Source organism: Arctopsyche grandis, chromosome 8 (assembly GCF_051622035.1).
Source record: "Arctopsyche grandis isolate Sample6627 chromosome 8, ASM5162203v2, whole genome shotgun sequence".
NCBI classification, from domain to species: domain Eukaryota; kingdom Metazoa; phylum Arthropoda; class Insecta; order Trichoptera; family Hydropsychidae; genus Arctopsyche; species Arctopsyche grandis.
The window spans coordinates 26016705-26039683 of NC_135362.1; the positions used below are offsets into that span (position 1 = coordinate 26016705).

A 22979-nucleotide genomic window follows, 5' to 3' on the forward strand; every position below is an offset into this window, starting at 1 on the left:
CGAGATTCATCAAGTCCAATTATCAGTTCCAAAAACACTATTTCTGTTTGACTTATTTCATAAATTGTTATCACAATTATGTACTGCAATGAATGTGGCATCATAAAAATACTAAATATTGAATGTGAATTTACGCTCATTTTACTAAAATTCACGACTGATAACTAGAGGTAGGACCGGAAGCTTGTCGTTCTTTGTTTATTGTTCGCCGTGCATTGTTCATTTTTATGATGAACCTTTTTTTTGCACTCCAGCTTTGTAATTTGGTCTATTTCCTGGAAAATAGACCCAAAACGCCCTGTTTCCTGGAAACAGCACGCTTCCGGTCCTACCTCTACTATTAACGTATGTATGTATTTAAGAAATACGATGTGCGGATTAAGAAAATCGGATAAATGGTCTTGCTTTATTAACTATCAATATTTATAACATATTTATTTATAGCATTGGGATGTAAAATTTGAAGATATATTTTAGTGCAGAAAGCTATAAGATATTTAGATATGTATACAATAAAGACGCTAAGATCGGATCTGTGAATTTCATACTTTTTATGTATTCATTGTTTACTTTATTCGTATTTTGTATATAGCATATTTTTATTACGTATTCCCCTTATTTTTATATGCAGTAATTTTATATCAATTAATATATAAAATATGAAAATTATCTTGCTTTTTGCTTGACAACCCCCCCCCCCCCCTCACCTTCCATTGACAAGAACCTGGCTAGAAGAGGCTAATTTTTACTATTCATATAAATTACAAAACATCTTAAGTATATTTAATTTTAGTTAATAAATACTGATCCAGTGATCGTTATCTATTTTTCAAATAATTAACTTGTAAATAGAATCTTATTTATAAGTAATTGTCTACAGCATAATAAGAAAAAAGTTCAAAAACTTATTTACCATTCATAATACATTTTATGCATATTGTATATTTTTTTATATTAAAGCAGTGTTTCCCATACTTTTTTTGTCATGCCACACTTAATTACCTTAAAAAATTCTTGCCCCCCCCCCCCCACCCCCTCTATCATAAGAATATAGCTCACCAAATTCTACAAATAAATGAAGGTCTTAAGTTTCATATTATTACAATACTATAAGTTTCATATTATTACCACTATATCTTATAATTGATTCATCCATCTTTATTGAAATGTTTTTTGCGATCAAATTTTCAATAAGCTTTATTTCTACATTCTTAATTAGTTTAACTAGTATCTCATCCTTCAATCGATCTGAAATTTTGCATATTTGTAAAGGTTTTGGTTGAAACAAAAATTTTTCATATTAGTGTGTTTTTCATTTTCAGGGAGTCGTCAGAGTGCAACTAGATATGCAAATGGCCAATACAGTTTGTGAAGTCGCTGTTGCCAGTGGCGCTGGAGCAGTTGGTCCTCTTCCAGCTGCTCCACCAGCAGCCCAGTGCTATGATAGGGATAAGCAAGTAAGTTTGGCTCATTATTATTATTATAATACACACCTTTAGATATTCAACCGTCACTTAATTTACGTGATGGATTCCATCAACGGGGACAATACTAGTGTATAATACTCTTTTCCTTTTGGGCATGCTTGGGTATAATTCCCATGAGCTTCGGAGAAACTTCTCATTAATTCGTTTTGTTCTCCAACTACTTCGTAGTAATACGTCATGCCCGTTGTTGCTGGAACAGTTGGGACTTTATGTCCCTAATAATTATGTGCGTGGTAGACATCATCATTTGATGGTTGTACCTCCTGCTCGTACTGTTCTTTTTCGAATGGCTCCTATACCAAGAGCTATTCGACTTCTTAATGAAATCGTTGCTGCCGAGACTGAATGTGATATTTTCCACCTTAATGAGCGTAAATTGTCGGATATTATTCTAACTTATTTGTCTGGTAGTTTGCGCTCATCATTGCTTTCATGATTGATTGTGATTTATGAATGGAACTTTGATTTACTCTCTTCAATTTGGGCCTCACAGAGATGTTTTGTATTTGCAGTTGGTTCTTATTTTTTGGACCTGGCTATAGACATTCCTTATTTATTTTATTTTATATACGGCCACAAGGACCATTGAACAATTATAATATAGAACATACATAATAATAATACATAGAACAATAAATAATACATATGTATAACAATAAAACAAAAAAACACAATATTAATATAATAAAACAAAAGAAAAAATATGATTTTTAAAACTAATTGAATAAATAATGAATTAATTAAAAAAATAAAATATATGTTATATTTTATATTTGATATTTTTATGTTACCTGCTATTATTAATTGCTATTGTTTTTTATGATTATGTATATGTAAATGTATTTTTGTCTGTGTATGTAACATACATATGCTATATTTATTTTCCTTTCTCTTTTCTTTCGTTTTATTAGACATTCCCTTCTTTGTTGTTTTTTTTATTATTTGTAATTATTATTATTATCCGCTATTATATAGCTTATTATTTTTATGATTGTGTTAATTGTGTTGTTTTGTATATGTATGTGTTATTTTTGTCATTTCTTTAGTTATTATTTTGTTTCTTTTCTGTTATATTTTTGACCATTGTGGCGTGGCGCATTAGGAATTCCTGTAATGCTACAATGATCCAAACTTTAAAAAAATAAATAAATCATATTTATGGTGTGTTCTACCTGTACGGATTTTCGTCTATTGCGTAAAATCGATAATAGTTCAAAGGAATTTCTTGGAATCAATTATTGTAAGGTGGGTAGTGAATATTGAAGCTGACGTTTCCAGTAACATGATTAGACACACTCACTTCCAAGAAACTGTTTTCTTCATGCGCGTTACACTTAGAAACGGTTCTGTGATATTCAATCCTAAGGATAACAATCGTACAAATTGTCGAGCCCTCGACCCAATGTCTAGATCGATCGAATATGTGTCGTTTAATATTTCGTATATTATATGCAAAACATAATGCCCTTACAAGCTTGAAATAAATAAAAAAAACATCAAATTAGATTATTTAATAATACACTTTATTTTCAACTAGCTGAACCCGGCACGCGTTGCAATGCCAGAATAACGCGTGCAATTCCCGTTCCCGTTCTCGTTCCCGTTCCACAGACATAGATATATTTGTTGACGTGGACTATCCACTGTGTGTTTGGGGTACAGCCTTGAATGGTGTACATTCAAGTGCGAGGTAGGCGTGGCGCGATTATTGTCACACTCGCGACGTGATGCGTTGAAGGCGGGATAGCTTTACTTTCGCGTCAGTAAAATCGTAATTATGAATATTAATATTAAGAGGTTTTTTTTTCACAGTAATCTTTCCGGACACGCATACAAAAAATCCTGAAAGTTCCACCGTAATCGGTTCAGTGGTTTAGGAGCTTATTCAAGACACACACAGACATTCAATTTTATATATGTATATAGACTAGTAGTTTTCCCCGGCTTCGCTCGGTATTTGTAATATAAACCGCTTAAATATGACTAATCCAATAGTAAACATTTTAATAAATTTATTTGAATAGTTTTATTTTATGTAAATTTATTTGAATACTCATTTGTTTTTTTTTATTAAATTGATTGTCACGAACAAACAAACATATATACATATACTAAGTCTCTTTCGAAATTATATATATATATATATATGTATATACCAGAATCCAGCGCCCCCCCCCCCCCCCAGCGCCTTCACATTTCGAATTCTTTAAATAGAAAAAAAAATAATCGGCGCTTATGAATCGAAAAAAAAATCAACCGACCAATGTTATATACATATATGCATATATACAAAGTCTCTTTCGAAATTATATATTAGATTAACAAAATGTATTTAAAATGTATAAAATTTTCCACTGATAGTTCCACTGAAGGCAACTGTCCACTACATGATTCATATTGTATGTACATACATACATACATAATACATACATACGTAGTAAGACAGGTTAATCCCTCAATAACCCATCACTAGCTAGCTTGCAGTGTCAATTTCAATCAAGTCCACAATAACGACTGAATTTGTTTGGCAGCTGCTGTGTATCTAAAGCAGGGGTCCCAAACCTACGCCGGATAAAATTTCAGATTTTTTTCATACCTGAACAATTTGAAAAAACATCCCACGTAAGATTTTTTAAAATCAAATTACCCCGTTTAGGTATATGGTAAGGATTCTAATACTATGTATATTGCTGGACAACCGTCTCGTTCTCCGACGAAAGGGTTTCTCAGACTGTATTCGTTGGGGGGAGTGGTGACCTCATGTAGAGGGTTGACTTCATTGACCTCAAAAGTGGGCTTATATAAGAGTGAATAAAAAGTATTTATATTATTTATGTACTAACTTAGAGCTGATAAGGTTTTGGTTAGAATTCGTAAACCGGAAGTAGTATTTTTTTTAAACAATATTTCATTATTTTATTTTGACCTTTTAAATTATATTAATCTTCTTGATATTTATTGTATATAATAAAGATAGTGATTTTAAGTAAAAATACAAAAAAAAACTACTAAAGCGGTGTTTAAATTAGAAAAATCAAAAATCAGTAAAATCACGATTTTCACAAATTTTAATGGGCTGGTGGCAGTGAAAATAGTTTTCACAGAATTTTTATATTATACACATCATAGTCGAACCGATCTAGCATGAGACTTACGTAAAATGTACATCATATCGCATTCACCCCCCCACTCGACCCGCGATGGCCAATTACATTTCGTTTCAGTTTCGTATGGCATTTTGGTCAATAAATACAACATTGTTCGTGCGTATAGCGGTTGGTAGGATTTTACTTTTATTTTTGGTTAGTTTTGAGTTCGTGTTTTGTATTTTGAAATATTTACATTAATAAAATTATAATATAAAATACGTAAGTTGTTGATATTGTTGCGTAGGGGTGGGTGGAGGATCCAAGTAAAAGGCCAACAGTCGTTTCACAGCATTTATTGATGATTAAGGAGATACACGCACTGGCAGTGCTCAGTCCAGAATGACATGATATCTGGTAGATCTCTCAGGACGTCTAATCTGTTTACCTGTTGTATAGTCACGTATTCGGATATGTATTTCCACGACATTGGGTCTCCCCGTACCGATTCTGAGAAAGGCCTAATAACGGTCATTGTTTAGCCTAAATGCACTTAGAGTCCAGATATAATCCTTGGAAGTAAGTGCAAGCACTTAGTTAATCCGATAACAGATATCCGTTGGTCTAAGTGCAATTCGCTCAATCCGCGGCGTACGTAACAATATTATTGATTTATTTGTGAATATATATATATATATATATATATATATATATATATATATATATATATATATATATATATATATATATATTATATTAATGGAAATTTATATTTTTTAGATGATAAAAATAATTGTCAACGTCATGATATGGACAGCTAAACTTTCAGTAATATTATTAAAGACCTTGTATTGAATTATATTATAATAATATTATATACATAGTTAAATAAGGAATAATTTTAAAAAAATGAAGAAATTATTTTACGTCCTTTCAAATGTAACAACACATTGCACGAATGTAACAGCATGCTCGGCTCTCGTAAGTGTCATTCTACATCGGATCGTCTATAGGTATAAATTCCTTGTGCAAAATTATTACACTTGTGAAAATTTGTTCACACCGAATTCCAATAAAATTATTTCAATCTGGCCCTCTATACATTTTGGAAAATTCCGAAAGTCTAGCCTATTTCCTAAAAAGTCTGGTGACTCCTGATATAAAGCAGTACTTTTAAAAAACACGACTCAGACTGTGGTTTTAATTTTTTTCCCCATTTGTTTCATTCTTTATGTCTAATAAAGGGTGTCGCATATATAATACATACATATGTATAGTTCTTAGCGTTTTCACATTTAAGATATTGCTCCAGGCGTGTCAAAAGTTGAAGTTTTACTTCTAAACGTGAAAATCTCTACTTAACAGTTCTTCCACGTGTGTAAACGTACAAGCAAATCCTTTGAAAAGTGCTCTTGAACTTCACCGAAAGCTTTCAGTTAACCTCACACATCCGATCAGATTAATATTAAGAGGTTGAGTTACGTGTAATTTCAGCGAGAGCACATCAACCAAATGGAGTCTTAAATAACTTTCACGTAACGACAATATAATATAAAAACACTTTCAGTAACTCTTGCAGTCGATTCACAGTATGTCTGTGTGTCTATCTGTCTTGCGTTCAGTTATCATGTGTGCCCAGAAGTCATCTAATATTTTATTTTATTTTTATTTCAATCGAAGATGTACACTCGTCTTTACAGATCACTCCAAACGACGAGTGTATGAATACAGATACAATACGAGCAACACAATCAATACAAGCATTCATACAATGCGAATTCATACAAACATTATCCACAGTGACATTTTTGCAGCAATTTTTATTTAACATATCGGCGAACCTCACACATTAATATATTATGTTTTTTAAACGTATTTATATAACAGTAGAACGAAATTCAATGGATAAAATTGGATTTGGTTCTTTTCAGGCTCGTATAGGCAAACTCTCTCGATTTGAATATATTGCATTTTTATTATATGACATACATAGGTACGTATGTATAAAGGGAAAGGTCTAAATGGCTATTGAATGTCCATTTTCATCCCCTGGGGGGGACAAAGGGTGAATGATAAAAAAACAACAAATTTTCGTAGTATTTGCCTCTCATTCCATTCCAATACAAACATCGATATTTTCATCCAATGTTATCCAATTCCATATTATAATACGAATGAATTCAAACAAAAAATTGCATATGCAATTTTTTTTCCTACATAAACACATTGGAATTTAGTTTGCTAACCTAGAATAATGAATGAATGATTATATTGGCATGCATGAGTTGAAGAATGTTGTCATCTTGTACCATGTAACGCCGCGAAAGAATTAGTTCATTGCGGCGCTCCAAAGAATAACCAATAACGAGGCTCATTTTACTCTACCGCCTATATCTCCTGACAACCAGATCCTACATCTATATGTATATTTTACATATCCTCATATAGGAAGTTCATAATTTTTCGCGGGGGGCTTATAAGTAACCAGCAGCTTGGACTAGAGGTTAGCATGTAATGCTTTCGAACACAGTGTTTACGGGTTCGAGTCCCTGTGGTTGCTGCTGACCAGACCTTGGTTGGTGACTTCAGGTCGATCGTTTCTTATCATAGTTTGCCAATTTACCTGATTTTCATTAAAACGGTTTCCAACAAATTGGCAACCTTTACCCATTTTTCGTAATTTTCAAGTTTTCGGAATCTCAAATTTCGCTGATTCGTATAAAAATGCTGCAAATTTGTACATAAATGTCTCGCAAATTTTCGAGTTTTTTAACATATCAAAATTTGACAATTTAAATTTTTAAAAATGCACCGAAATGTAAGTTTATCAAAAATTTGTCAAAATTTATCCATATATGACTTTATGATGTTTTGTTAAAATTATTCCAAAAATATCGATGTTTGTAATTAGCTAGGAAGGCGCATTGGGGTTTATATGTTAGGCCTTCCTGGTATATGTAAAAATAAAAATAAAAATAATAGAACCACTAAATTTGCTAAACAATCTAATGGTATTCTAGCTTAGGCCGGAGAATACAAATTGCTTTGAAATACATAGTTCAATTTTTACATACCTCAATTTTTTATACTTCACTTACGATTACAATTCAGGAAAAAATTTGCCTCTTATCCGATCGTTTTCATACTTTGCCATATTGCTTATTTTGTTCATCAATATCAGTAAATGTATCCTCCACCATTACGATGGAGAAAAAAATATCATTTTAGACGCGTTTGGAATTTGAATTCTGAAAAGTGCCTGATATTAATCCAGTTTTTAGTTTTAAGCATATGTATATGGCGGTAGTAAAATAAAATTATTGGTATTTTTATTCAAAATAATAATGTTATATACAAATTATAGAAGAGGTATGTTTTTAAAAAACTTTTTTTATAATATAATTAATTTTTATTTGCTTCACTCTGTTAGTTCTATGAAATTTCTGCCTGACAAAAATTTGTACCTTCTATTTGTAAAAATCTGATTTTGAACCTTTTTCACTTTTTAAATCGCTTTTATCTTTTCGATAAACGGAGTTTAGCTAAAATTGAAATAAGCAATTGTCTCCGTCATGAATATTGTATGAAATATGGTATATAAATTAAGTTAAAGAAAAAAAACATTTGCATGCGCAAAGTAAAGAATAAATTTTCAAAAAGGGCTACTAATCAATAGGAAAAAATCTTTAATTTATCAGATGGTTAGCTTCGAGTTAATAAAAACGATTATCTGGTGGCAGCAGCTACATATGACATTCCTCGCATAACTTCTTGTATCTCTTTTTGGTGTTGCGGTCTGAACTTCACATTTCATAGGCACTTTTAGATTGTTCGCTTGCTCGTGTGTGCTCGCCGCATAAAGAAAATAGCACAGTAATTTTCCGGGCGGAATTTTCCTCGTATAAAATCGTCCTCTGACGTGCATGACGTTCAATTAAGTGTTCCATTTCCGGCAAGAATGCAATAATCGTCCAATTTTGTCTGACCTGCCGAGCTATGATTGATAATGGGACAGGTCACGGCAGATGACACACACTTTTCTTTACGACCGGTGAAATTTTCTCATCTTTTATTGCGTCTGTGGCCAAGTTTCCGTCGATAATTTTTCCTGGGTTTTAATGGCGTTCGTGATCGATGATCTCGCCTGACCGGTAATTACCAACGTGATAGCGTGTTTTCCAAGAAACATGTAAGTATTTTTTTCTTGCTGATATATTGAAAGACCATAAACTTAACGTCTCCATTTATTAATTAAGAGTGGATATGGTTGATAGCTATTAATTTAATGTATCGAATACTTAAGGCAAATTCTATTAATTTATTTTTTATTTCGCTATTACACGCTCTGTACTATACACATTCGATTAACACACGCTAGGCACGTTCAAAACTAAATCCTACATGCATATTACTAGAAAATAGTATTGGTAATAACGAAACCAGCAACATAGCTGAGTGGTTATACTGTTAGACAAATGATATTCTATTGATAACTGGCTTACCTCGATAAAATAAAAATGTTATTATTAATCCACAATAATAGTCGAAATATGATTTTTCTAAGTGGAGTTTTATTTAATTCCCATATAAAGATAATTTAATATATTATCCCTATTAATTCAATTCAGATTCGTGTAAATACGAGTAAATACTAGTACGAGCTTTGTGCTCGCAATTGTACGGTTTTAAAGTTCAGCACACTTCCAATGAAACCTTTTAAGCGAAAACAAAAAATAGTGTGGCCAGAACACTATCCCAATAAACATGTTTCTATATAAAATAGTATTCACAGTGGGAAAAAATCCCAAGTGAAAATACGTACTTTTGACTTTTCATTTGAACTGGACGACTACTTTGGGTGATTTGAAAGCTGAAAAGTACTACAAATGGAAGATAAAAAACCCGATATATTCATTTTGAACAAGAATCGACATATTTTGAGACATCGAACGAACAACACCAAGATATAGAAAAATTGCGTGATTTAAAAAACACACATATCTCCGAATCTCGAGCCAATCAACATTTTTATTACCAGATTTGTGTTTATTGGGCATAGATCTATAAGAAAAGTCATATCTCGTCTCTAAACCATTTGTAGTGTCGAACAGTTCTATTATCAGTATTATGTTTTCTGTAGCTGTTGGCCAGACCTTGGTTTGTGACTCCAGGTCGATCGTTTCCTATCAGAGTTTGCCAATTTTTCTGATTTTCATTGAAATGTTAACTGTAAATTGGCATTTCCTTTCCAATCTCTCTTCTAAATTTCAAGTTATTTATCGTCTTGAAGTAATAAAATGCTGCAAAAATCTCTCCATAGATGATGTTTGTGTGAATTCGCATTATACAAAATGCTTGTATTGTTTATATTATTGCATTATATCTGTATTAATACACTCTTCGCATTGGAGTGATCTGTAAAGGAGAGTGTATGTATGTACATGTTTGATTGAAATAAAATAAATAATGCTAACAGCTGAAGGGTCACAGGCATGATCCCTGGTTCAGTGCTGTTGACCAGACCTTGGGTATGTGACTACAGATCGATCGTTACCTATCAGATTTTCCCAATTTATCTGATTTCATTGTTGTAACTGTTCCTACCAAATTGGCCACCTACCCTCATTAGTCACTTTTCTTTGAATTTAATTATCAAAAATAAAATAACACATTTATGTTTCATACGTATGCACGAAATTGGCCATAGGTGAAGAGGCTAGGCTAATTAATGATCTAAAAAGACAATAACAGTTGTAAAAAATAGGAAGCAATATACCTACATATATATGTATGTATGTAGGTATGTTGAAAAGGATGTCAATCAAAACTCTTTCCAGATCGTCAAATACAGTCATTTGAATTTTATTTATCAGAAAGATAAGTTGAGGAAAGCTTGGATGACGTTCAACTAGTGGTTCAAAAAATCATGAAATATGTATGTTGGAAATGGTTCATTCATTTTTCTTCTCAGTACAGAATCTCAAAGCCAACCTCCTTAATTTTACTTTGTTGAGCAAACTGGGTTGATCTTCAATTGATGGTTCAAAAAATTATAAAACATATGGAAGAATATATTGGAAAGGATATCACTCATGTCTTCCAATGTAAAATCTAAGAAGCAACCTCCTCCTTTGAACTTTATTGAGCAGGAGAAGATAATAAAGATCCCTCCCTATACATGTAAATTTCTCTTTCAAGCCAGATATGTGTATTTCATGTAAATTAGCTAATCTCAAACATAAATCATATTTATTCAAACTCCAGCATCCCGAGCCAAAACTTCAACGTATAAACAAAATAAAGTACTTGGTGTGTATTTAAACTTATGCGATCTTTATTTGGATTTCCTCGGCTTAAACCAGATTTTATAGCCTTATTTTCCGCATTATCCGAAAGTTCAGCTATACAACTGCATCATTGATCCCGCTAAGGTCGGATAATCGAAAATCTACCGTATTTGTAGTCGAATTCATTCATATACGCTACCATTAGCCAGCAGTGTGGCTTAATGGTAGCGTGTATGTTTAGCACCAAGTGATCAGTGGGCTCGATCCGCTTTACTGCTGGTTAGATTTGGAGGTTTTTATGACTCCAAATCGATCGTTTATTATCAGAGTTTGCCAATTTTATCTGATCATTGTTGAAACGGTTCCTTAAAATTGGCAAAAAATCATCTTTCCTGTTGTCACAAATCTTCTGTATTTATTGGGTGTATAATTTGTGAAAATTATGTATAAAATCTAAATCCATAGATGTCTCAATGGATTAATTATGTAATTAATTAATTTATTAATTATTATTTCATGTTCTTCAGCTTCTGGAAATACAATGATTTATGGAATAATAAATGCTGCATTGTTTGTAATTAATTGTCCAGGAAGGCGCATTGGGATCTTCCTGTCAAGCCTTCCTGGTATATATCTATGTATGTATATAAAAAAAATAGTACACATTCATAATAGTTCGAAGTGTCTCGTACATTTTGAAACTTTTTAACACGCAAAGGTTTTACGATCTTTTGGTTCATGTACATATGTAAGTGGTGTGCTTCTTTCGTATTTTTTTCCATGTCTGTGTGTGCTTTTGCTATTTTCAATAAAAAGTTCACCTCGTCTCTGTCTCGAGAGTAAAAAAGGCTAACACTTTTTGCAATGCTTACATTCTAGCAAATGTGGTTTAATGTCTACGTCTTTTGTCCCCAGGCGTGGACCATCAAAAGTGATTGCCATTCTGAGACCGTCAGACTCCAAATGGTCTACAAGGATATTCACAACGTGCCAAGGAACCATCTGAGGTGAGTCCTAAAGTACCTGTTTTATACTAATGTTGCTTCGCTCGATAAAACCAGACGTTCAGACTTCAGTTATTTTTTTCTTTGACTTCAAAGGATTTTTGAAAAATATGAAGGGAAAAATAAATTCCCATTACGACGTGTTTGAATGCTTATGACGTGTTGTTGGAACGATGAGGTTTTTCAATGGCTAATTTTCGCCGGTTACCTCTCGTTGCGATATTTGGATGTTCGCAGAGAGGCTTATGTGCTAAATTTAAAATATGGTAATTCTCGCTCTCGTATCGGACCCGGCGCCGTGTTAATTTATCGCCGGTGAGTGTGGGTGGGAAGGGGTTATTCGCAGATTTAACCCGTCGCGCGTTTGTTTAACCCGCTCGGCTCTCGCAAATCTGGAATTAGCGATGATAATTTGACAATTAGCTGTGCTCGTGATTACATAGAGTGCGCTCGAAATAGTCTGACCGGATTTATTCGAGGCTTAATGTGTTAACTATGTTTCTTTCTGATTTTCAATTGCTAATTTTTATTGTTTTCTACATACTTTTACATATATAAGTTTATCTTTTCAAATAATTCATGGCTGCTCGGTTTTGTAGACACCTCTATTGAAACTATTTTTATTTATTAGTTTTAATAACCATTCTATGCTGAACTACAAAGAAAAAAAAATAATTTAGTTTAATTTAAGGTGTTGGGGTATTACTTGCATACGGGCATGCGCGTGGCGATTTCGAACCTAGCTTAAGTGCCCACTGGTAGGCGCACGGCGATGAAGTGGTTAATTATTTTACATACATATATAAGACTAGTGGTTTTACCCGGCTTCGCTCGGTATTTGTAATATAAACCGCTTAAACATGTCAAATCTAATAGTAAACATTTTATTAAATTTATTTGAATGGTTTTATTTTTTATAAATTTATTTGAATACTAATATGTTTTTTTTTATTAAATTGACTGTCACGAACACACAGACATATATACTATCTCTTTCGAAATTATATGTACACCAGAATCCGGCGCCTGCGCCCCCGAAGCCTTCGCTCCCGGGGCGAAGGCGGCTTCGCCCTCGGTACCTTCGCCCCCGGGGTCTTCGAATCCTTTGAATCGAAAAAAATCGAATCGGCGCGTATGAATCGAAAAAAAATCGAACGTGTCGTCAAAGAACGAACCAACCAACCAATGTTACATACAAATTCCCTTTCGAAATTATATATTATATATTAGATGTACATATATATTTAATGTATATATTAGATTTAAATTATATATTAAAATTATATATTAGATTTAAAATAATTAATAACTAATTTGATTAACCCTTTGAATGCTGACCAATGCCGAACGGCGTTTTGCCAACATGTCCATGGGCCCGAAAAACAACGATAGGCGTACATGTATGTACATACAAAGTAAACAAGAATACTACCCGCTAAGCCTTTCCATGTAGCATTGAAAAAAAATGCATTGAATATTGGTCATGTCATTCATTTGTCCACGTTTATAATGACTGATTTACACTGGAATTTCTGAATTTATAACCAACGCAAAATTTCGAGTATTTTAGATTCTGGCTTGGCATTTAGATTGTGGGCATCACATTTTAGCAGCAATGGAACTAGTTTTAGAAAAATACATTCATTAATAGACTTCTTTTGTTTATTTAATATTGTTGCAAGATATATATGTATATATTAGAATCTAAGCACACCTTTACAAAAATCGAAATCCACGGCGGTCGTTTGTTTGGATTATCTACATGTATATGTACAATTTTAATACCAGCTTTCTATTGGATTTCTTAATAATTCTAGTTGGAAATGTTGGCGAAATTTTCAGTGTGGCGGGCTTTCAACAGAAAAATCTTCAGCACTCAAAATACAGTGATTTATGTAATAAAAATGCTGCAATGTTTGTAATTAATTGTCTAGGAGGGCGCATTGGGGTTTATCTGTTAGGCCTTCCTGGTATATGTATATCTACATCAGTGGCGTGCCGTCCATGGTTGCTGTGGATGCTGCGCATCCTTTAAAATTTACGTCAAAAATATTTTCATACCGTTTTATACCTACCATATAATGAAAAAGAGATTATTGTAAAGAGCCCAAAACCCACACCAATATTAAATATTCATTCAAAAACGAAAACATATCAAAGACATGTTAATAAATATAAATATGACAATTAGGGTTTCTGACCCTAATTGTCATTGTCATGACCCGGGAGGTCGATCCGGGTCATGACAATGTTTGGAAGAATAAAATTTAAAAAATATATACTGATCGTGCTTTGGACAGCATCCTCTGGTTGAAAAGTCACCGCACGCCACTGTAGATTCTACATATGCAAAATAAAATATATAAATATGTATGTAGACTTTTAAAGTGTGTAGTGTGAATCGCGTGGTTGCTTTATTTGTAATATAAAAGCTTAGTAAAAATGAATAATGCTTTTAATATTCACCACCACTACGACATTTCCGGGAATTCACGGAATTTTTGTTATCCCGTGTCCCGGGAATTCTTTTCTCGAATAGCGGGAATTGGATTTAATAAAATCTTGAAAATATACAACATTTTCACGTCTGCCCGAAGAGAAATAATAAATTAAATACACAAATAATTGTAAAATATTCTCAAAGGTTTGTTGTTAAGCACAAAGTACAGCGCATTCCCCGAACGTGGAAGTTTTATGAGCATAATGGTTCTGTGCGTTTGGCCAAAATCGTTTCTAGTAATTCTATTTATGGAAAATCTCAATACCGAAGGACTTGACCTTACCGATGAATTATTCCGGATATTGAAAATTAAAATTGAAGAAAGAGGAAGCCTGAAAATGATTTAAGTGAACAGAAATTTTAAATGATTCTAATTTTATACCGAACAAAACATTCTTGAAGTGTTGTAATAAAATCGAATGTGTATCCTACGGTGAAACTATTATAAAGCGAGTATATCCTTCTTGTATTGACGATTCCACAATGATAGAAACTCTTTTAGATTCGGATGAAGATGAAACAGTTGTGTGTTTGACGATGAATGAAGAATTAAATAAGGAGTTATCAAAGAAAAATAAAACCTCGACTTATATACCTGCTGACAGGAGAAAAAAACGATAATAAAAAAAAATCGTTCCTTTTAACAATATAACCAACTTCGACCGAAACTCAGAGTTTTTTCTATTGCTGGAAATTTTTTTACCAAATCTAGAAATAGACTTTCGGATTCTCATTTAAATATTTTAGTATTCTTAAGAAGCTACTTTAAATAAGTTTACTTTTATAATTACATTTTTTCCAGTATTGTTACTTTACTTTTTTATATTTTGTAAATAAATAAATATTTTTTTTAATAATAAAAAATATAATAAATTTGAAAAAACTTTTACATGTGTCGCGGGTTCCTGGGAATCCCGGGAACGATCCCGGGCTCCATTCCGTATCCCGGGAATTGAAAAAGTCCGGGAAATCAGAAACCCTAATGACAATATTTGGAAGAATAAAATAAAATAAAGCCAGCAGCATAGCTCGGTCGTTAAGCTTCTGTTTGGCGTCGAGAGGCACCGGGTTCGATCCCAGGCCGGGCCTCGAATGAAAATGAATTTTTCAGAGTATGCTGTTGGTTAGACCTGGATTTGTGACTTCAGGTTGATCGTTTCCTATCAGAGTTTGCCAATTTTCTCTGATTTAATTGTTGAAACGGTTCCCGGAAAAAAATTGGCTAAAATCCCTCCAGTACGATATGTCACCTATAATTTGTTATTAATTATTGTGCAATAAATAAGTTTGTGTACAAATTGATAGATGTCTTGTAATTCAGTGATTTATACAAAAATGCTGCATTGTAATTGTAATTTGTAATTGGCCAGGAAGGCGCATTGGGGTTTACCTGTAAGGCCTTCCTGGTATATATGTAAAAAAAAATAAAAAAAAAAATAAATATATAAATAAAAAATTTAAAAAAATAAATTGATCGTGTTTTGGACAGCATCCGCTGGTTGAAAAGTAACCGCACGCCACTGGTCTACATATGTATGTATGTAAAATAAAATATATAAATATGTATTGTATGTATGTAGACTTCTAAAGTGTTTAGTGTGAACTGCGTGGTTGCTTTATTTGTAATATAAAAGCTTATTTAAAATGAATAATGCTTTTAATATTCACCACCACCACGACTTTCACTGAAAAAATAGGTCATTTTCCGGAACAACGCGTGTTATATTTTCAACATAAGGTCAAACGTTAATTTCTTCGCGTGGCACGTGACGTTAATTCATCAGGACTCGTCATAAGCGACGAACGTCGTCACTCCCGTGGGAAAGGTTTCCTTCCGTTGAGGGGATCCGAGGATGAGGATGGGGATTTTGGGCTCGGATTTAATTAAAGGTCTATCTCGGCTAATGGATAACGACTGGACGAGCCTTCACGGCCGTGTAGTTTCGGAGAGTAGCGAATTGTGTACGGCGACCCTCGTCACGCAGACTCTCCATTCCGTATTTGTTTTTGATTAATTTTGACGTATCAAAGGTATGTATGTTTTTGCGGAGATCGGCAGGTATCGAAGGCAGCCGTTCATATTCGGAGAGCGGCTAAAATTCCACCGTGTGGCCGCATCGATTTTAGATTTGGTGGCCGTTGATGAATCGTGCACTTTCCGATCGCGTGACACTTTCGTGAGATAAGAAACTGGGAGTCGTTCGGAATAGGAAAGGGAGTCGTTACTGTGATAGCGCACCGTGTAATAATAAAGTGGGTGTGAAATTTTTCGTTCAACCCTTTAGCTGCCGAAGACTGCTGTCCAAAATTGTCAATGAGATCATCAATGCGTTGTAACATCTTCATCAGCGTCGCGTATGTAACATCTTCCGAATATTCGAATTTTTCGAATACCGAATAGTAAATTGTAAAATATCTATTTTTTAATTTTTTAATTTTATGACAACACATACCAGGAAGGCATTACAGGCATCTCCAATGCGCCTTCCTGGCCAATCACAAATATTGCAGCATTTTTCATTATATAAGTAACTGAATTACGAGACACTGAAAAACTCGCAAATCAATGAGACAGCTATCAAATTGTACACAAACTTATTTATTGCACATTTATCAAACACAAATTATTGGTAACATATTATATATAGGAAGGATATTTGACCAATTTTTACCGGCAACCGTTTCAACAATGAAAAACAAAAAAAATCAGAGAAAATTGGCAAACTCTGATAGGAAACGACAACTTGGAGTCACAAATCCAGGTCTAACCAGCAGCATACTTTGAAAAATTCATTTTCACTCGAGGCCCGGCCCTGGGATCGAACCCAGCACCTCATGACGCTAAGCAGAAGCTTAACAACCGAGCTATACTGCTGGCTAGATTAAGTTCAGATAAAATAAAAATTTAGATATTAAGATTTGAAAACCAATCCTTGTAAACGTAGTGAAATATAGAACTGATTCAAGAAATGCATGATAGCCGACAAAAAAATATTTTTGACTTTAAAGTTCGCAAGATAAGTAAATAAATAATTTTAAAGCAATAAAAATCACAATCAATATAAAATCATCTGACTATTTATTTCAATACTCAATTTTGGTTAACGTCTTTTCTGTTGAAAGCCTACCACGCTGAAAATTACGCCAACATTTCCAACTAGAATTATTTAGAAATCCAATAGAATGCAGGTATAAAATTGTAGCTAATCTAATCAACCCTTATATCACTACCCTAGAAAACAACCGCCGAGGATTTCGAGTTTTGTAAAGGCGTGTTTAGACTCTCTAATATATTTTGCAACAATATAAAATAAACAAAAGAAGTCTATTAATGAATGTATTTTTCCAAAACTAGTTCAATCTTCTTCATTGTTGTTAAAATGTAATGCTCACAATCTAAATACCTAGCCACAATCTAAAATACTCAGCAGTTAGGGATTTCCATCGGGAAAGTCTGCTATTGTTATAAATTCATAAATTCTGGTTTAAACCAGTCTTTATAAAAATTACACGGATTACACGACCCTTGTTCAATGCATTTTTTTTCAATGCTACCTGGAAAGGATTAACGGTTAGTGTTCTTGTTTATTTTTTACATACTCAAAAGATCATGGGATTCTTGGAAAAACACCAATCGGCGTTGGTTAGCATTCAAAGGGTTAAAGACTGCAAAAGTTGAAAATCTGTAAAAATTGTGCATTTTCTTAAACACTCAATCTCATAAATGAGAAAAAATATCAAAAATCATTGTCACATTTGAATTCAGTGTGTCAAATTTAGTAAATATGTAATAGTCTCAATTAATGCATTTTTATATTCTAATTTTTATTTTTATTCTATCAATCATGCACATAACAGATTACTTCAATGCGAATTTTTACATTAACACGACGTCTATGGTCATTGTACGGGAGTATTGTACAATTCAAATAAAAACAACGATTAATATCCACATCGAAAAAGCATTTATACAAATCAGCAAAAATGGAGATGCTAAATAACTCCAATTTTCGCGAGAGAGGTGGATCAGAGATACCAATTTGTTGGAATGGTTTCAATGAATCAGATAAATTGGAAAACTCTGATAGAAAACGATCGACTTTAGAGTCCAAGATCTGACCAGCAGCACATACCAGGAATAGAATCGGTGTCTGCACAATTGAAAGCATAGCATGCTTGCCATTGATCTTTGCTTCTGGTGAAGAACTCTAAATTGAAGATACCTATCCAGTGACTAAAAAAATTCGAATGCTTGTTGCATTTGTGTTGACAACAACGATTGTATGTCGTAGATTGGCAGGCAAGGGGTTATTGTAAAATAAAAATGACAAATACAACATTCGCGAATGATTTGTTGGCTGTTTAGTCCGGGGTGGAAAATTTCGACAATCGTCGGTGGAGTGAAAAAAAATTTCGGGAAATTCCGCGACAAAGCTTCCGGCCAATGAAAGCTTTTCTCGCCTCGCATACACACAATATCAGTTTCATCGAATACCGCGGAAAATTCGCGGAAAAGCACCGACGGGGAGAGAGAGAGACCTGTTAAAATTTACACAGGCATGCTCGGAGCTTTTATCTCAATTAACCCACAGTTATAAATATTCACAACAAAGCATACACCCCCAAAAAGGCTAGTTGAAATTTCGGCTGATTTCAAAATGATGACGGACCTTATTGCGCAATTTGCACGTTCAACTGCCGGTCGTACATAATAAATTTATGTAATCTAACGGATGTGCATGTATACAATTTAAATCAACATTGCATATTTCAACGTTATATATTACAGAAAATGATCGGAATTTTTAATGCAGCAAATGTGGCCATCATATATTTTACTACTCCCCTATTTTATTGCAGGCCGTTTTATTGCGCCCTATATTTACTAATCAGAGGTATTGAATTTCACGAGTTTTACGAGTAATCATCAGTAAAGTCCGAATGTTAACCGAATACAGCATACAGAGTTTTTGACAAGACTTGAAAAATTGTAGAATATTTGCAAGAAGAGGTATAGATTATAGTTTGTTCATACTGCATACACTAACCAATCTGGACAGTTATAGTGTACACAAAAGAACGAATTGACAAACGAACTAGTTTGTTCACGCACAAACTATTAGGCAAGTATTCAATCAATCATTTGTCCCATTTTCTATGTACATATTAATATGTATGCTTACCCTGGGTTGCAATATTTTTAATATTAGTGGAAATGGTAATTATAGCAACGTTGTGATGTGGTTTCCATAGGATTTCCATTTTAAATACTTGGCGTTTTGATAGCACATAAGTTTTGATAGCTAACCTGGTTTCATGTAAGTCTGGTGAGTCTTGGTAGCCTGGTGAGTCTTTTTGAAGATAGCTTTTAACTTTTAACACTAGTATGGAAGAACTGGAGTAAAAACTTGGACTGTAATATATATATATATATATATATATATATATGTATGTAGTATCTGGTTGTCAGATGACATAGGGGTAAAGGAAAATGAGACTCATTGAATGGCTTAAAACATCATTTATAACTCGGAGATCTACAACGAACTAAACTGTACGACTACGGATTGCAATGCTGGTATACCGGTAAATCGACAAAGTTTCACCATCGGTAAATACCAGTAAATTTTCAATTTTACCGGTATTTACCGTTTACTTTCATATTTTATCGTGAAATAAGTACACATACTGGCATGTTACTGCATAATATTCCATTAAAATTGATTCAAATGGCGTATTGTGGATTAGGTTGTCTGAAATTTGTTTATTTTCAGTATTAAATGTGGCAATTTCAAATTGATAAATTCACTCGCTCATGCCAACCTAATCATGCATACATGCATTATTCTAAGTTGGATTTATGTATATACTGACATGCATACTTAGAAACGAAGCTGGATACATAATTGTAAGCAGTTTTGGAGACAAAGTTTGAGGCAGTGGTTAAATTGAGTCCGAAATCAGAGCTGGAAACTTATAATCGCTGAAAACATACATAGCAGTGGAAGTACGTAGTGGAAAACAGAGTTTACATGCAATTTGAGACAATTAAAGACGGGGTAGTACACATATTTGAGGGAAAACTTAATACCGAAGTATGGTAAGAATTGTAGAGGTATTTTGGATTAAAACGCTATTATTCAGACCAATTGTCTGATGGTCGGATTTCATTGTGTTACGATCCACGAAAGTCGGCCATCCCTCTGTTCCTCGGTGGTTGTTCTATGTATACTATAAAATCAATTATTTATTTTCATAATTTTTACGTTACTTCTGAATAGTTTGATATTTAAAGCATTATTTGATATATAAAGCATGATATCTTTTTGCCAATTAGGACTAAATCAAACGTGCTCATGAGCTCCCCCTCTCGAGAGCTGTTCGACTCCTTAAATTACTGGAACATTACTTGGACCTCTTCAATGCCATTTATGTTGAGTTGGTGTAAAACATCCTAAATAGCACGATATAATTTTTCATTATTTGTTTTTTGTATCTTATTTGTTTTTTTATTATATGTACATATTTCTTACTTGATTTTTAATTTATTTTTTTATGATTTTGATTTGTTTTAACTTATATTTTTATTATAACCACAGTGGTATTGATTTTTAAAAAAAAATATTTAAGTAAAAACCTAACGTCAATTACTAGTCAACAGTTTGAATTGTCAACCACAGCTAGATAAGCCAGTCAAAATTACAATCAGATTTTTTCACACATTCCAAAACCCTACCTCTCCTAAAAGTGGACGCTTTATTTAACAACAGATTTATAAAATAAATATAGCGACGCTTGTGAGAAGCAAGCTAGAGTATAATGCGATTGTGTGGAATCCGCATGAAGCAAATTACTCTTTAATAATTAAATTGGAAATTTATGTCCCTAATTATGTGTGAGGAACAACCATCATTTGATGGTTGTACTGCAGCTCGCACAGTTCTTTATCGAATGGCTCATATGCCAAAAGGTATCCGACTTCTCAATGAAATGTGATATTTTTCACCTCAGAGAGCGTAGGTTATTTTAGGAGATTATATGAATCTATTTGTCGGGTAGCCTGCGCTCATTATTATTTTAATAATTTAATGTGATGTATGAGTGGAATTTTAATCTTCTCTCTTCCATTTGGGTCTCGCAAGGATTTTTTGTATTTGCGGCTGGTTCTTATATATTGGTGCTGGCTATAGGTCCAAGACATTCCCTACTTTGTATTTTATTATTTGATATTTTTACTTCATCTGCTATTGTTTTTTTACGACAACGTATAAATTTATATTTTTTCCGTTTATACATACAGGTATTCCTCGACTTACGACGGAGATACGTTCCTGAACCTCGGTCGTAAGTCGAATCCGTCGTAAGTCGAGGAATATATTTATATTTTTTTTTCGGTGATTTTACTTACTATCATTAATACAGTAATTCAAATGAATTCATATTAAAAAAAAAAAAAACATCTACATCATCCGTACTTATTAATTATAAATTATACATCCTCATCACTTATCTTATAAGTACAATCCATTTCTTCATCTTCAGTTTGAGATACAGTCGTATGAGTTTTTGTGAAAAATGTGTCTAATTTTGTTTGAACAGTATCCTGTTTTTTTTCTCTATATATTTCTTGGTAGCATGCGAGATTTTCTTGAATCCTGCGGTTCACATTTAAAAATCTTTCACTGTCTGGGTCCATCATTTCAAACTTTTGTATTCCTTGATTAATTAAATTAAGAGCAGTGGCCATTTCTTTCAATACAAACTTTTTCAGCGGTTTCGCAGATGTGATTGATTCATTTTCATCAATATCCTCTTCTGCAATCATTTGAGTTTCAAGATCTAATAATTCTGCATTGGTTAGATCTTCTGAATCATTTTCAAGAAGTTGGTTGATGTCATCGTTATCTACGTCAAATTGTAGACGTTCACTAAATTGTACGATTAGGTTAGTAATATCCTCGACATTTTTTTCTTTTTCGTATATGGAAAGAGAAACAGGTTCAAATCAATTGGTGAGTTTTTTCCATATTCCGTACATACATGCTGAAGTATGTAACTAATTTCCATCCCTTATCTATATCTTTTATAGCATGAAGGATATTTTAATTTTTCCAAAATTCTTGAAAAGTTTTTTCTTCTTCTATTGCTTCAATGCCTTCCGCAAATGTAATTTTTAAATAATGAGCTTTAAGAGACGCAATGGAATTCGCTTTTCAATCTTGTCATCGATCCAAATCACTAGTAATTTTTCCATTTGTTGAATGGGTCCGAGTCTTTTTTAATTTATTATTTTAGATTTGATTGACAGGGACCCTTTAACGGCTTTACGAATTTTTTCTTTATCTTTTAAAATAGTGGAGACCGTTGAATGTGACAATTTCAATATTTGCCAAGTTCATCACTTTTTTACCACTATCATATTGTTTTATCACTTCAAGTTTCATTTCTAAGTCTATCACCTTTCTCTTTTTTTTAACAAGAGTTTCTTTATCAGTCATTATCCCGTTTCTTGGTCACACATTATAAATGTTCTTATTAATAAAAATTTGAGCACTAATTAACACGAAATTGAGAAAATAAACATCCTAAAATAATAACGAATAGTTATGTAACAA

At 33.1% G+C, this 22979-nt stretch overlaps 1 protein-coding gene across 1 annotated transcript in view; it reads left to right on the forward strand.

Moving 5' to 3' along the window:
• LOC143915909 (uncharacterized) overlaps nucleotides 1–22979 on the forward strand; it is a 120440-nt gene that overhangs the window by 74260 nt on the left and 23201 nt on the right. Inside the window, exons 5-6 of the mRNA XM_077436730.1 lie at nucleotides 1323–1457; nucleotides 11776–11867. Coding sequence (XP_077292856.1) covers nucleotides 1323–1457; nucleotides 11776–11867 — 227 coding nt within the window. The remainder of the gene's footprint in view (nucleotides 1–1322; nucleotides 1458–11775; nucleotides 11868–22979) is intronic.